The sequence below is a fragment of the Mesoplodon bidens genome (genome assembly GCF_964165515.1).
Source record: "Mesoplodon bidens genome assembly, chromosome: 13".
In the NCBI taxonomy this organism is placed as follows: Eukaryota; Metazoa; Chordata; class Mammalia; order Artiodactyla; family Ziphiidae; genus Mesoplodon; species Mesoplodon bidens.
The window spans coordinates 31,528,702-31,544,248 of record NC_138169.1 but is presented as its reverse complement, the minus strand read 5'-3'; the positions used below and the strand labels follow the sequence as shown (position 1 = coordinate 31,544,248).

The 15,547-nt window shown below is 45.9% G+C and overlaps 1 protein-coding gene across 3 annotated transcripts in view; it reads left to right on the top strand.

Moving 5' to 3' along the window:
* PTPRM (protein tyrosine phosphatase receptor type M) overlaps positions 1-15,547 on the top strand; it is a 768,668-nt gene that overhangs the window by 698,542 nt on the left and 54,579 nt on the right. For all 3 annotated transcript variants that reach the window (XM_081252728.1, XM_081252729.1, XM_081252730.1), the window contains one exon: positions 9,602-9,699. In XM_081252728.1, the coding sequence (XP_081108854.1) occupies positions 9,602-9,699 (98 nt within the window). The remainder of the gene's footprint in view (positions 1-9,601; positions 9,700-15,547) is intronic.

Below are 15,547 nucleotides of genomic sequence, written 5' to 3'. Positions count from 1 at the left end.
TCTAACCCTGTAATGCTGGACGTAAAGGGTGTTTCACATGAGAGCTGTCCTTAGAAAATGCTGCCAGTTATATTTTTGAATTTAGGTTAAATAAAGTATTCCCAAGTTTTCCCCATCACGGAACAATTTCTCAGTGTTTGCTTCTAAATCTTTAGTTAATTTTTATTGTTTCTTTCAAATGGTAATCGGGGGGGGATATTCTTAACAATTCAGGAAAATAAGCAAATTTCATCCTGTGCACCCAGCCGTCTCAACTTCGCTTTTCTTTTTCTGCAGCTGAAACCAAAAATTATTCATAAAAATTCCATGATTTTCACTTAAGTAGCCTCAGGGGAGAGCAAATGCACCTATCAAATAAGTATTGTTAAGGATTATTAATTATTAATGCAGAAGCCAACTGTTTTCTGTGTCACCATTATCACTTTTGTGACATACCAGACAGATGCAGTCCGTAAAGCGTGGTGGCATGTTTTACCTTTTACATTTCACTACTGCAAAAATGAAAAGCTACTAAATGTAAACTTATAAATGTAAGTGTTATAGAAGCATCAGACTGAAAAATCACTTAAAGTTTTGTAATAAAAACTTATTCAGAAACCACTGAAGGGACCTCGAATGTTTGGAACATTGAGTAACTGACTTCATGATACTTATCCTAGATTATCTCCAGCAGCAACGATAACAATAATGGATCAGAAATGTAGGGTGACTTTTATTTATGAGCTTGAAAATGAATGCATAAATCTTAGGCCTCTCTTTTCCACATCGGTGTTTCAGCATCAGGGGTCTTCGGTTCCGATGGAGTGAGCTGGATGCCACAGGGCCTGACCAAGCCTACGCCCGGCCAGCGCCCAAAGCCAGGACTCCTAGTTTCTGCAGCTGCACTGCCCTTAGGGTCCCCGCCCCTTCCCTCTGTGCTTCTGCCGTTCGGTGTGCACCCCACACCATCCAGTCATGTCAGGTAGTTAAAGGCTGATGTGCACAAACAAGGCCCCCGGGCTTTGGGGGTCATTCTGAAATTTTCAAAGTGTACCTGGATTGATGTGGGTGGGAACTCCAGCTTCAAAGTCACTTAGCCTCCTAAGCCTGGGTCTCATCGTAAGACAGAAACATAGTTGTGATGCTGAATAAATGAGATGGTGCATGTAAAACACACCTGGCCTGAGGACTTATCCACCTGCCTCATTTAATTGTCCACCATCCTTCTCAGCCCGTTTCCCAGGTCCCCTTACTTTCCAGCCCAGAGCCCTCAGCTCCTTTGCTGACAAAGCAATGGTACTGCGCTAAAATCCTGCTCGGCTGCATCCAAAACTGCCCTCCAAGGGCAGCCCTGTCGACCCCAGTCTGATTCAAAGGTCAGCCGATGCATCCATGACCCACCGGCGCCTGAGCCAGCCCAGCCCAGGCCTGAAGCCCACCTGAGCCCCTGCTCTGCACCAGGGAGCCTGTCAGTGGCGCTGTGAGGCCAGCAGGGGCCTGTCCCCCTGCCCAGCCCTGTGTGACCTTCCTGCCCTGGAATCACCACCTGGAGCCGCACGCTGCTCGCAGGCCCTGGGGTTCCAGGCATCACTGCCTGGATGTCTCCACTGCTGGTTTCCACCAGCCTTGTGGATGCCAGGGATCCATCTTCAGAATATATTAATATTTTTTAATATATCTAGAGTATTTTATAACTTTCCCTCTCATTAATTGGTATGGAGCATGATCTCTTTGTTTACAGTCCTTTACTGTTCATGTTCAACATTGTCCTGTTTCTCGGGAGTTTTTGTTTTTTGGTTTTTGGTTTTTTTTTGCGGTACGCGGGCCTCTCACTGTTGTGGCCTCTCCCGTTGTGGAACACAGGATCCGGACGCGCAGGCTCAGCGGCCATGGCTCACGGGCCCAGCCGCTCCGCGGCATGTGGGATCTTCCCAGACTGGGGCACGAACCCGTGTCCCCTGCATTGGCAGGCGGACACTCAACCACTGCGCCACCAGGGAAGCCCTCTCGGGAGTTTTTGCTCAATAAATAGAGTAGATCCCTCCACTCTGGACACTGATGTCTGTCTGCACCTGCGGGAAGCTCAGGGGCTCCCTCTGGACTTGACCTTTTGATACCTGGGCTCAGCTTTCTAGCCCACTGGGCCCACCTCCTCCAGGCCCCCTCCCTCCCTTCCTCCCTCCCTTCCTTCCTTCCTTCCTTCCTCCCTTCCTTATGGCTGTGGATACCTCGTCACACATCGGGCCAAGCCCACCTCCTCTCAGACAACCAAACACTTCTTCCTCTGCCTTCTTCCTAGAAGGTAGGCTTTCAGTCTAAAAGATTGCTCCCTAGTTGTGTTTTTAATGTCTTCTTCTACTACTCATAAAGTCTGAACCCACAGTTCTTGTAAAAATTTCGCATGTTGTCTCAAGATGGCTCCCACGTGTCCCTTCCCCACTCAGGTGGCACTAAGTCACCCCTACTGGATGTTTCACCCAGAGGACCTGCCCCCCTCATTCCTCCCGCCAAAGTCACATCCACTCTGCACTCCACCACTGCAGGGAGAAGTACAGTCTCTTCCTGACGTTGACTACTGTAGACATACATCACTGGCTGACAGTGGTCTGCAAATGGTTTCCCTTGTGAATCCCCAAAAGAAGTTTGAAAAAATCATGTACCCCCTTTGAACATTTTAAGTTGCTATCTAAAGTTTTCATCATAGGTTTATATACGTTTATTTGTTAATAGGAGATAGGCGATATTTAATTATTTTCTAAGATAAAATGAGGATTGATATAATGAGAATAAATATTTTATGATATGCAATAAATAGAGTTTAACCACCTTACAGATTAAAGCACACCGAATCTGAAAGAAAACACATGAAACTTTCATCCATGGTTTGCATCCAGGAAAACTTGGCTGTCCTACAGAACAGCCCAGTTCCAGTTAAAAGAATAAGTGTTACCAGCCTCTACCACTTTGGATGGTCTGAATTCAGAGCATCTCAGGATGAACCAAAACGCCCCATTTTTAACACCTGATTTTTCCCTTTATATAAGTATGTTTCATAAGGGAAGTCAGGAAGCGCTTTGAGTTTCCAGGGTCAGTATTTCAGTCCATCCCTTGGTTTCACACCTGCAGGTCTTTTCACCGGGGCAGTGCCCCATAGTAATATTTAAGATGAGTGAGGGCTTTGTCAAGTTGGAGAGAGACCACTGTTCCTGGAACTCCTCAGGGAGATCAGTTTGGGCAGAGTCCATAAAGCCACTAAGTGTCTAGAAATTACTACTTTGGAAACTACCCATGTCCCCCTTGGAAAATCTCCTTGTGTCTGCAGAGGTGTGCACATCTCAGTTGAAGTTCAGGACGCCGACCTTACTGCACTTTATATGCGAGTGTGATGTGTTCTTGCCTTATCTCCACCTTATACGGCCACAAGCCTCTTGAAAGCAGGGGCTATAGTTCTGTTACCACTTTTGCATCCCTCACCATCCCTCCCAGGGTGCCTGGCACAGAGCAGGCTAAGTGCTCACCCGTGGATATGGGTCGCACACTCAGATTCCCACCAGGGGCCAGGAAGGGGATAAGAATGAATGAAGCAAGCTCGGACGGGTCCTGGCAGGGGATCGTCGCAGGGATCACAGGGAGGTGGCACCTGCGACAGCAAAAGCCGAGACTGGAGACCCGGTCCAGGCACAGGCTGTGCGGGGCCACATTTGCCTCATTAAGGAATCTGGGCTTTACTCAATGGAGACCCCTTGGAAGATTTTTAAGCAGGAAAGTAACGTTTTGTAGAGGCAAGCTGTGGCTGAGATGGGGAGAACAGGCTGGGGGATCCCGAGGGTGAGGCTACGCTGGTCATTCAGGGGGCACGTGGCTTGGGGGGCTGTGGTGAAAACGGAGGGAGTAAACCAGGACATGCTGGGTTCTGGAAATGCTCAGATGCAGGCGAGGTTGAGGCTGCAGAGAAGGGGCCTTGGGAGAGGACGTGCCCACGAACTTGGCCTTTATTCTATAGCAGTGGGACCATGGGAGGCTTAAAGGAGGGAAATTGATCTCATATAAAAAGGCATTTAAAAAGGTGGTTTTCAGTGGTTGACATGGCTTTCCTTCTCTTCTACTCTTGCCGGGATCGTGATGACTTGTACACACACACCTGTCAGGTAGGGCCCTTCCCAGTTCCTTGGACGCTCACCTGGCGGCAGTGTGACCGGTGGGGTTAGACCTCACCCCGTGGACAACTTTGCTGACCTCTCTCTGCCTCGGTCTCCTTTCAGTAAAATGGGGGAAGAGTAGCACCTATCAGATAAGGTTGTGATTTTTAAATTAATGACATAATACATGTAAAACACTCAAAGGAGACCTGGGAAATAGTAAGAGCTCAAAAGAAGTCAGGAATTATCCTGTTTACAGTGGAATACCAATTCGTATCTGTACCCTTTCTTCCCTTCCAAAAACTCTCACACGCCACCATGAGCTCCAAGGACCTTGGCTTCCTGTGGCTCTAATGCAGAAAACATACTGTATAGAAGTGAGAATGTGAAAAGGAGGGGTGGGAGTTATCTATCGAGGTTTGAAATTATGATTTTTAATATCTCCCACTGCCATGAACTAGAGAACTGGTCTTACACAATAGAACCATCCTTGAATGTCTTTCACTTACCCTTTTCACGGCTTTTCATTGTTTTCATTCTGCTCTAGTTCTCTCTGCCCTTTTTTGTTGCTGCTCCTCCAGGGCTGGGTGGTGTAAGAACACCCGTCTGCCTGTCTCCTGCTCAGCAGAGAGAGGTCTGTGCGTGCTGACGATCGTCAGGGAAGTGGGATGTGGTACTGGCCTGATGCTATTGAAATTTCAGGACCTTACCTTTTATTTTTTTATTTTTTTATTTTTTTGTGGTACGCGGGCCTCTCACTGTTGTGGCCTCTCCCGTTGCAGAGCACAGGCTCCGGACGCGCAGGCTCAGTAGCCATGGCTCACGGGCCCAGCCTCTCTGCGGCATGTAGGATCCTCCCTGACCGGAGCACGAACCCGCGTCCCCTGCATCGGCAGGCGGACTCTCAACCACTGCGCCACCAGGGAAGCCCAGGACCTTACCTTTTAAACGCTTCGGTCCCCCAGGGACCGCTGCTGAGAATAACCTTCCGCCTAGTGTGCCAACATCTGTAAATGCATGGCCACAGTGATCGTGGGGCTCGCACCCAGCCAGCAACTGCAGAAATCAGATACCTTCCGGGGCTGTCATTGCAACCATTCATGCCAGAGGGAGCGGGGTTCACAGCATCCTTTGCCTGCTGTTTCCTTGTCTTAGGAGTTTAGCTGTTTGTCCACCCTAAGAGCAATCTCCAGTGACCTCTCCATGGATTATTCTCCCCATGCTGAGGGTGTTTTCCAGCTTTTGGGAGACAGACATCAAAGGCTAGGAATACATCCCTAGCCTCCTCAGGTGGTCCTCCCCCAGTTTCAGCCCAGCGACAGTATGGGACTGAGAGTAAGCGCCCTGTGTACCAGGCACGCATCTGGAGACTCTCGGTGTTGGCTCACAATGGCCACAGTCATCCAACGCCACCAGGAGCTGCTAAAACCACATAGTGTCAGTGAGGTCATCCTGCCCCAGCCTCCAGTGGGCTTTTTGATTTTGTTTGGAGACGTGTATCTCTGAATCATAATGTATTCGGGTCTCAGGAAATAATTTGAAATATGTTGAAGAGAAGAGGAAAACAGGATTGACAAATTTTGCACTAAAAACCTTACCTTTGGGTTCCTGCCTTCTTCTGTGTTTCCCCCTCCAAAAAAAACAAGATTTGAATGAACATTCATGAAAATATCTTGAATCATCAGCCAAGATAAGACTCTCCAGTGCCCACCCTGAGCAGCTTCATCATTGAATTGCCCCAGATGTGGGACCAGGTGTGGGAGGAGCTGAGTGGTGTGCAGGAGGGGACCACGCTCACATCCAACAGCACATGGTGCCACCCAGGAAGGAGGCAAGAGACAAGGGACAAGGAACAGGAAGAACAGGGCAAAACTGCACAGGGAGGGTCGGGGAAGGAGGCTGGGGGACCTTTTCTAGCACCAGTTTTTTCTTTCTCAGATCAACTTAGAATAATCTTTGTGTTCAAATTCATTTTCAGATCTTAGCCCCAAACTGTTTTAGTTCTTCTGGATACCTGTCCTAATTTTAGCACTAAAAAGACCCTCACCTAATGCATTCTTCTCTCCTGATCTTTTTTTTTTTTTTTTTTTAGTGCAGGTCAATGGGTAAGAAAATCATCAAGACTAAATGATGATTTAGTGATCATTGTCATCACCCAAGTGAGCCTCTAATTCTTATAAATGCCCTTTATTTTAAAGATAACCCAAACGTAGTTAAGTAAACATTAAAAAACCTGTGTCACCTTAACTACCGCTTTGCCCCTTGGTAAAATGGCACAGCCATGTTCCCAGATAATATTTTATGAGGGAAGTTCCTTCTAAATCAGAAAGAATTGGGATTTCTTGATTCAAAGAGCTTGTGTACGGCTTAGACTACTCAGTAAATTCAAAACCTACAAATCTTGGGTGTTCCACAGTTCCACCTCCTTAGGAGACCACGTGACAGGTCGGAGGTGGAGCCGAATGTCCCGATGCTGAAGATCTGTGGTCCTTCCCCAGGGGACCCAGCCCCCGGCCCCGGCCAATAAATGCAGAGTCTCTTGGGTTAGGACATCAGAATTGTTTAGAAGCTCCACAGTAATTGTAATATGCAACCAGAGTTGAGAACCACTGCCTTCGACGGAGAACAGTTAGTGGAAGCCAGGATTGCACTCTGGCTCGGGATCATGGGTTGAGTTAAGATTGGAGGCAACGCCTCGGGGCAGGGGGCCTCAGAGGAGCCATCTGCTTAGTGGTTGGGACCAGCTCCTGCAGCACTGCCCAGCGGTGCTCTGTGGACTGGGTGACCATCACGCTCATTCTGAAGAGGCTCCTGCAAAAGATGCCCTCCTTTCTATGAATCGGGAAGGAGTAAAAGCAATGTGCTTTCAAGCTTCTACAGATAATCTCTGAAATACGCCAAGAAACGGACTCATATTATCTATTAACATTACTTAATATTTTTATACTTAATATAACAGTATAATAGTAAATAATGTGGTTTATCCTGATGCATACAGACTTATTCATTCATTCATTTATTCATTGAGCTGCTATGTGCTGGGTACCCCACAGGCACTAAGGAAAGAGCAGTACCGCGACAGCCACATTCCCCACCCGCCCCCACCCCCCGGAACTTGAGACAAGTCATCACAGCAGGGTCTGAAGCCAAGAAAGGGCAAGTGAACCTGCCCCCAGCCGTGCATATCTCTGTTGGTCATAGAGGGGAGAGGGGGCTTTCTCCCTGAAGGCACTCGCCGTCCGCCATGCTGGGACATCTGATTCATCCACGGTAGCCCTTGTCATCAGAACTGTTTCTAGAAGTTTCAGAGTAGGTGGCACAGGCCTGTGCATCTAGTGAAGGAAGCAGAAAGTGTCAGCCCTGTGTTTCAGGGTCACATTGGGAAGGCTATCTGTTTGCACAAAGATGGACTCAGGGTATTTTTTCCTTGTGAGTAAGTAACAAGCTGTTAAGTACACAACAGAGGCACCTCTCTCCCCGAAAGCTAGAAGCCTAGTGATTGATGGAATCCGATGTTTACTTGTGCCCCCTGTAACCTTGACTGAAGCCACTGAAATCTTCAGCCTATGCATCAGGAGAATGGCACGCACATGCCAAGGGACGGGGCCAAATGGCAGGCGCAGCTTCATGGTGGGCAGTGTGCAAGGTCCCATAAGGGGACTCGACGCAGAAGCTCAGCAGTTGGAGGGGTTCTCACGGGGAGGGGAAGAGCGTAGCCATGGCAGCAGGAGGAACGATAGATGTTTGCAATCCAGAGAGGAGGGAATGAGGCTTGACAGTGAGGAAGAAGAAGAAAAAGTACACAGGAACCAACTGGTAATTGGTCCAGAGGGAGGGAGATGACTGAAGGTGCCCCGGCTGTGCCCCCATTGCTCAGCCAATGAGTGACCATTCATAAATACCTTTAAATGCACCTTGTTTTTTTTGTTTTTGTTTCGGTCTTTGTTTTTGCAGTTTCAACTCTTTTATTACCTTGGGCTTTAGAAGGTTTGAGTTAAATTCCTTAATGTTCATTTTGTAAGGCAAATGAAGGCTACAAGTTCTTCTTCCTAACCTATGGCTTAACCTACTGATTTCTGCAAAATAATTTATGGAGAAAGCTTTCCGTTTTTACTGATCAAATTCTACACTCAATGATAATATATCTCTTTAAAAAAAAACTTGTCATAGAAAATTTCAAATATGTACAAAAGTCGACAGAATTGTATAATGAATCTTCATGTAACCATCACCTGGCTTAAAAATTGATCAACTTGTAGCCCAAATTGCTTTAGATATACCTCCAACTTATCTCCCTCCATTCCTTACAATATTTTAAGGTAAAGGCACCTTGTTTTGCTCTGACGCTTGGTTGTGTGTAAAATGCCTAAATGTGTGTTCATTCCACGAATCCTTAAAATAACCCTGAGACGTGTTCCTGAAATCAGTATGTAGATAAAGAGAGATGCAGACACTAAAGGTCTCAGTAGCCCAAGTAACTTGCCCCAAATCACACAACCAGTTCAGAGCCAGAGGCAGATCTCAAATTCACATGTATGAGCTCCAGACCCAGTGATCTGCAATGTCCAGATACAGCAGCACAGCTGTCCCGACCCATCCCTAAATGCTCCTCTGAGTCCCCATGTAATGTGACTCTCCATGCCTTTGAAGTTGTCTTCCTCTCCTGTCCTCACATGTCTGCTGGTCATATAAAGATTTATGCTATTACATGTAGACCCTCAAACATGCATGGGCATAAAGTCAAGTTTGGGTTTTTAAAAAATCTGCATTAAAAGAAAGTTTAAGTTCCAGCTTTCTGTACCTATACAGTATCTATAGCACTGGCATTTTGTAACCCATATTTTCCCTCTTTTTTTCCCAGTCCATAAAAAGAACTTTTTAATACTAAGATCCCAAAAGCTGGGGCAGCAGATCCCGGTCACGTTCAGTGACAGGAAGTACAACTGCTTGAATCCAACTCCTCTCTTGCTTGAAGGAGTCAGGTGAAATTTTTAAAAAGGATTAATTTGACAGATAGCACAGAATAAGAAAAATATTAGAAACAAGAAAAGGCCATTTTTCCTATAGATGCTCATTTCATTCTATATACCATTTCCCGGGATATCTGCCAGTTGTTAGCAGGAAGAGTAATGGTACCCATTTCTTTTTTTAAATTTCACTCTTGAGTATTATGGAGATAAATAGCTAAATGATGAAGAAATAACGTTCTTTCACGGCAGTCATTTAAGAAGGGCAAAAGAGCTCAAAAGCAGATACACTGGATGACATGAGAAAATTCAACCATGAGTGAAAAATTCAGTATTTCTAAGGGTGTCGTTTTAGGAAGAATACCCTCTCGCATCAACACTAGAAGGAGAGCTCTGTCCACGTAGAAAAGTAAGGGGACTGCCTGTGGCCGTCCATAGATTTCTTTGCAAGCCCCAGAAATTTTCCAGTTGCAAACTCATAAGGAAAACAAAAGTCTCTGCTGTGTTTTACTGCAGGACCAATGCAAGAGACCATCTATGACTTCTGGAGGATGGTGTGGCATGAAAACACAGCGAGCATCATCATGGTGACCAACCTGGTGGAAGTGGGGAGGGTAAGTGGTCCTCTCCGCCTCCTGGTCATTTGTTCCTTGCTTAGCCAGCTCTGGAAGCAGTGTGTGTCCTTCCAAAAATATCAACTACCACGGCTCCTCCTCTTGCTTGCTTATAAATTATCAGTAAACATAGCCTGAATTGCTTTCATTTGTTGTGATAGCAACAGACAGAAAAGGCACTCAAGATTTAAAAGCAGTTGTTATCCGGCTATATTGAGTGCACAAAAACACGGCGAAGCATGCATGCTGGTTGTTGGGTGTCAGAACACAATGGGAGTCCCCAGGAGACAGGACTGCATTCCCCACCTCTGGGAAATCCACTCTGAGAACAGCCAGCAGGCCTGGAGTCAATCCTGGGCTTAGAAATCCAGCATCTCCTCTGGCTTAGATTTTCCTTTCCTCCCTTTCCTGACCAGTAAAGTGGAGACCACGCTCCGCCCCCCTCCACCCTCCACCCTCCACCCCCACCCCCCACCCCACCCCACCCCCGCCACCCCAAGGTCTTGGGTTACTTCGTCTGTATTGACTACGGAGGAGCTATTTTTATTTAACCAGAAATTTCTTGAGTAATTAAGATCTTGGTCGTGGGATGCGACAGGATTCTTTCCAAAGGGAAATCTTAAAACGAGAAGATACACAGGGTGCAACTGCTTTGTTGAATAGTGGGCCCAATTCTATGGTTCTGCTGGAGGACCCATTACTTCTTAGAGAGGTTGACATTGTGAGATCTACCCTCAGCCTAGAGATGAGCCCTGAGTTGAGATATCGGGGCAGAAACCATAAAGGGGTTGTCTCTTAAGATTAGCTGTCGGCCTTAAAAAGAAAGGAAATCCTGCCACTTACAACACAGATGCACCTGGAGGACATCACGCCAGGTGAAATAAGCCAGTCACAGAAGGACAGAGACTGCGCAATTCCACTCATAGGAATGATGGAGAATAGTCGAACTCTTAGAAGCAGAAAGTACAAGAATGGTTGCCAAGGATTGCAGGGAGGGAGAGGTGGGGGCTTGATGTTCAGTGGGTATGAGGTTTCAGTTATGCCAGATGAACAAGTTCTAGAGATCTGCTGTACAAAGTGTGCTTGTAGTCAACAATAGGCATCGCGTACTTGATTTGTTAAGAGGGTAGACCTCACGATAAGTGCTCTTAATACACACACACACACACACACACACACACGGGCATGCACCAAGAGCAAAGGCACACAGGAGACCACTGGAGGTGGTGGATGTTGTCTGTAACCTTGGTTGTCGTGGTGGTACCAAGGGTATCTGCATGTGTCAAAACCCATCAAATTGTGCACATGAGGTTTTTTTGTACATCAGTTATACTTCTTCAATACATCTGTTTAAAAATATGGATTTTCAGGGCTTCCCTGGTGGCGCAGTGGTTGAGAGTCCGCCTGCCGATGCAGGGGACACGGGTTCGTGCCCCGGTCCGGGAGGATCCCACATGCCGTGGAGCGGCTGGGCCCGTGAGCCATGGCCGCTGAGCCTGCGTGTCTGGAGCCTGTGCTCCGCAACGGGAGAGGCCACAACAGTGAGAGGCCCGCGTACCGCAAAAAAAAAAAAAAAGTGACCCACGGAAAAGCACTAGTCCCAAACGTATTATAGGTATATTCTGCTAAATAGTCAAGGAATGGGTAATTCAAATCTTATAAAAATTATTCTGAGAAGAGAAAAAGAAAGACTACTACCCCATTTTATTTTAAGAGGCTAGTATAACCTTGATATCAAAACCAGAAAAGGGCATAGCAAAAGGGAAAATTATAGATAACACAAATTAGGAAGAAATAAATACACCAACAGATCAAAAAAGAGAGCCCAGATGTCGATGTAGGCATTTGTGGGAAAATGTGTAATTAGTGGGAAAAGCATGAACTTTTCCATCAGTTGAACTGGGACATTTGATTATTCATGTGGATTAAAAAAAAAAGCCCATAAATGAATACTAAATAAAGACCAAAAGTTTTAAATACTTTAAAACTTTTAGAAGGAAATATGGGGGAAAATATTTATGGCCTTTGTTTTAAGAGCGTTCCAAATATACCAAAAGCTCAACACGTTAAGAAAAGGATGGGGAAAATTGACTATTAAAATGTAAAATTTTCTGTAGAATAAAGGATATTAGTAAAGTGACAAGACAAGTGGGGAGAAGCTATGGGCCCATTAATGTAAAGGAGAAAAGCTTACAAAGCACTAGTTTACATACTAACAGTGTAAAATCATTTCCGTCTCTCAATTCTCTGTCTCCTGGGAGATGGTGAGAGCCGGAGAGCTGGCTGGAAGTGGGGAGGGGGAGTCGCTGAGCTCCCCACCACCAACCCCTCACGTGGGCGGTGGAGATGTCATAGCACCTGCTTCATAGGGATCTTGTAAAGATTAAATGAGTTTCTACGTGTCAGGTGGTTAGAGAAGCTCCCACCCCATTCTGAGGACTATGTAAACATGGATATTAATGTAACCCTTACATTTTCTCCAGCAAAGCTAAGACCTACAGTGGTATCTATAAATTACCTTTTTTCACCCCAAATCAGTATTTTGCTATGAAAGCAGTAATGACCACTGGAGGAAAAAAAAAAAAATTCAACTGCCCCAGAAAGCAAGCTCCTTTCAGGGAGGAGACAGCCTTACAGATTTTTGGTCTCTCCCTCCTGGCATTCAGGAAATGCCCAACAAAGTGAATGAATGCGAATTCTTCCCTCTTAGTGTTAGAGAGTAGTTAGCATCTGCTAGGTTAACTGTGAAACAGCTACGCTAAATATTTTATCTGTTTCTTCCCCTGAAATGTATGATTCATCCTGAATCTTCACTCATCTCACAAATACTTGTTGACTGCCCCTAGTATGATAAGGAGCAAAGAGATGTGGAGACTGCTTTGCACTGCTTTGCTTTCCCAGTAACTGTATTCCTTGAAAGTTATTTACCAGATTTTACATATTTGCATCGGAGCTCACTTAAAATAATCCCAAGATAAATTATTTTGAAAAGTAGATAATTATTAAAAATAACAACTACTACTGGATTTTTTTAAAATAAAGGCACACGTGTATTTTTTGCTTATTTGAAATTCCAAAGTGTGCTATCTCAGGACTCAGTCACTGTGTTACCAACCAGGGTTCTTGGCCTCCTTAATCAATAGAAATTGATAAGAGGCCAGACAAGAAATTCAGGCCAGGCTTTATTGGGGCCTGTGTTGCAGCAGGGGGAAGCGAAAACAGGTAACAGGTTCCCATGCTTGTTCCCGAGGCAGGGCGAGCTGGTTCCTTGTATGGGGTGAGGTTAGGGGTGTGTCCAGGGGTCGGGCCGGAGGCGTGGCTTAAGGGGTTTACCCACCCCTTTGGTGGTGGTGTGTGCAGGGGGCATGTGCCCTGTTTTTGCTCCTGGCTCTTCAGAAGTGGCAGTTGAGTGTTTCTGGTCTTTTTGTATCTTTTGTCCAGAATTTGCCCCAACTGTGCATGCACACAGTTATTTTTAGTCCCTTATAGTTTCTTTGTATTTTGTTGCTTGAAGAGACGTGTGTCCAGGTGCAAGCACTGCAACAAAGGGTCCCAGGTCCCAGCCTGTCTCAACTAGAGGTGAGCTGTTTTCATATGATAAACCCTCTTCCTTTAAGGAAAAATCAGGACAGCATGGTCTTTGGCTAACAGGTCAAAGGAAGATTGTGCTATAAAATTACTATAGTAAAAAACCTTCATGTCTGTTGGACATGGCACCTTTTGCTGGAATGCAGTTTCATTCCGAGTTACCTACCTTGGAATAATAGCAAATAAAAAGGCCAGGCAGTGGTGGTCTCTGTTCCTTCCATCAGGCACTTGGACCCATCCCATACAGGGTGGCCACTGTTGATATTTTTGATGGAAACTATTCTTTCTGACAAATAACCATGGACAGTTCAGCTAACAGTGTGCAGCAGAAGAGGGGAGTCAGGGTTCAAGTTCAGCCATAAATGGAAGCCCACAGGCTCACAGAAATTCAGTAATTTTAGGTCTGGTAAGCCTACTAAAAAAAAAAAATCCTTGAAAATCCTTACCCACTTTGTGGGGACGTGGCAAGCCCTGGAGAGTCCTCCCCTGTTACCATCAGCCTCTTGGACCAACCTGTCTTCAATTAGTAATGCACTTAATGGCATCTGTCCTTGAAATGTCTGGTGTGATTTGGGGGTGTTGACAAAAGGTCACATGCCCTCCGGGAAAAAGTCGAATCTTATTCCAGGCTGTTTCCCATTGTTCATCCTGCATATTTGTTGAGAGATGACGTTTCCATTTTCCATGCTTGGAAACAGCAACAACGAACCACTGAAGAAATGAAAATGACATGGTTTTAAGGGGAGCAACTAGCTACTTACCATGTTGAGTGCACGCAGTGTGTCCTTCATGAATCAGGCATGAGCCCAGGAACACTGTTTGTTTACACAGGCTTGATTCATTAAGTCAGAACGGGGCAGCTTTCCCCAGATTTCTGCCCTGCAGCGCTCTGCATTAGGCCGCTGTAATTGCTGGTGTTAGAGCCGCTGGGAGGCCTTCCCTGTCGCAGCACCTGTGCAAAAGACTCAGACGCTGCACTTCCCTCCAGCGGGGTCCCCGGTACATCTGCCAGGACCCGTCGTTATCTAAGACTTCCTGGTCACCCCCGTGCGTCCCTCTCAGCCCATGTGTTGTGGGAAGGGACCCTTGTCAGTTTCCCTGGCACCTGGCGACAGCTGCACACCTGGCATGTAAATTGCGCCGGATGTGCTGTGATTGTTTTCCCTCTTTAATGAACCCACCCGAGGGACGCTGAGCTCTTTATCCATCGCCTGTTTCCCAGACACTCCCATTGACACGGTTTCCGTGGAGCCTCAGGACTCCGTTGTGTTGTACTAATTCATCTGCCGAAAGTCTTAGAACCAAATCTGGGGGCCTCCCAAAGGAGATTTTTTTCCACTGGTAATTTAAGCTAATGATTTCTAAACATATTTAGTCAGTTTTATGAAGGCCTCATTAGAATGTGACTGTTTATTAAAAAGCCAAATGAGGTCTCAGAGTCATGTAGGAAAATTATCGTTGAGCTGCTCTGAATAGTTCTGATAACAGGTGATAAAGGCTTTTGGAGCTAAGAGAAGTAGAGACCAGAGATGTTAACCCCCATCAATGTAAGGGATGTGAGGGGGCCACCTAAACGGATGCTTTAAAGGTTGTCATTTACCCAAAGAGGTTGACCTATAATTCCTTTCACAACGTTTATCACTAAAAGGGTAACAAAAGAAAAAAGTTAAAAATGAACACTGTTCGTCAGACTTAGCTGTCAAATTCACATGCAAGGAAGGTATATTAAGATTTCAAGTGCACCTGTCACATATAACAAAGAACATTTGCTTTTCTACAAAAGCCACCAGATCCAGGATCAATGGAAGAAGCAAGAGAGGAGCAAGATTTCCCCCTTTATAACATGGGGAGACACTGTTTAATAGTAAAAATAACATAAGTAATGCCTAACAGGACAAAATAATAATATTTTTTACAAAATTTCTTAAGTTGTTCCAATGTGTACATGAAAAGGAAGAGACAAATTCTTTTTGAAGACATTGCTGAGGGCTTCCCTGGTAGCGCAGTGGTTGAGAGTCCACCTGCCGATGCAGGGGACACGGGTTCATGCCCCGGTCTGGGAAGATCCCACATGCCGCAGAGCGGCTGGGTCTGTGAGCCATGGCCGCTGAGCCTGCACGTCCGGAGCCTGTGCTCCGCAAGGGGAGAGACCACAGCAGTGAGAGGCCCGCGTACCGCAAAAAAAAAAAAAAAAAGATGAAGGCGTTGCTGAAATTTTTCTGTCTTGAACTCTCACGATTGCCTTTCATCGATCTTTTTT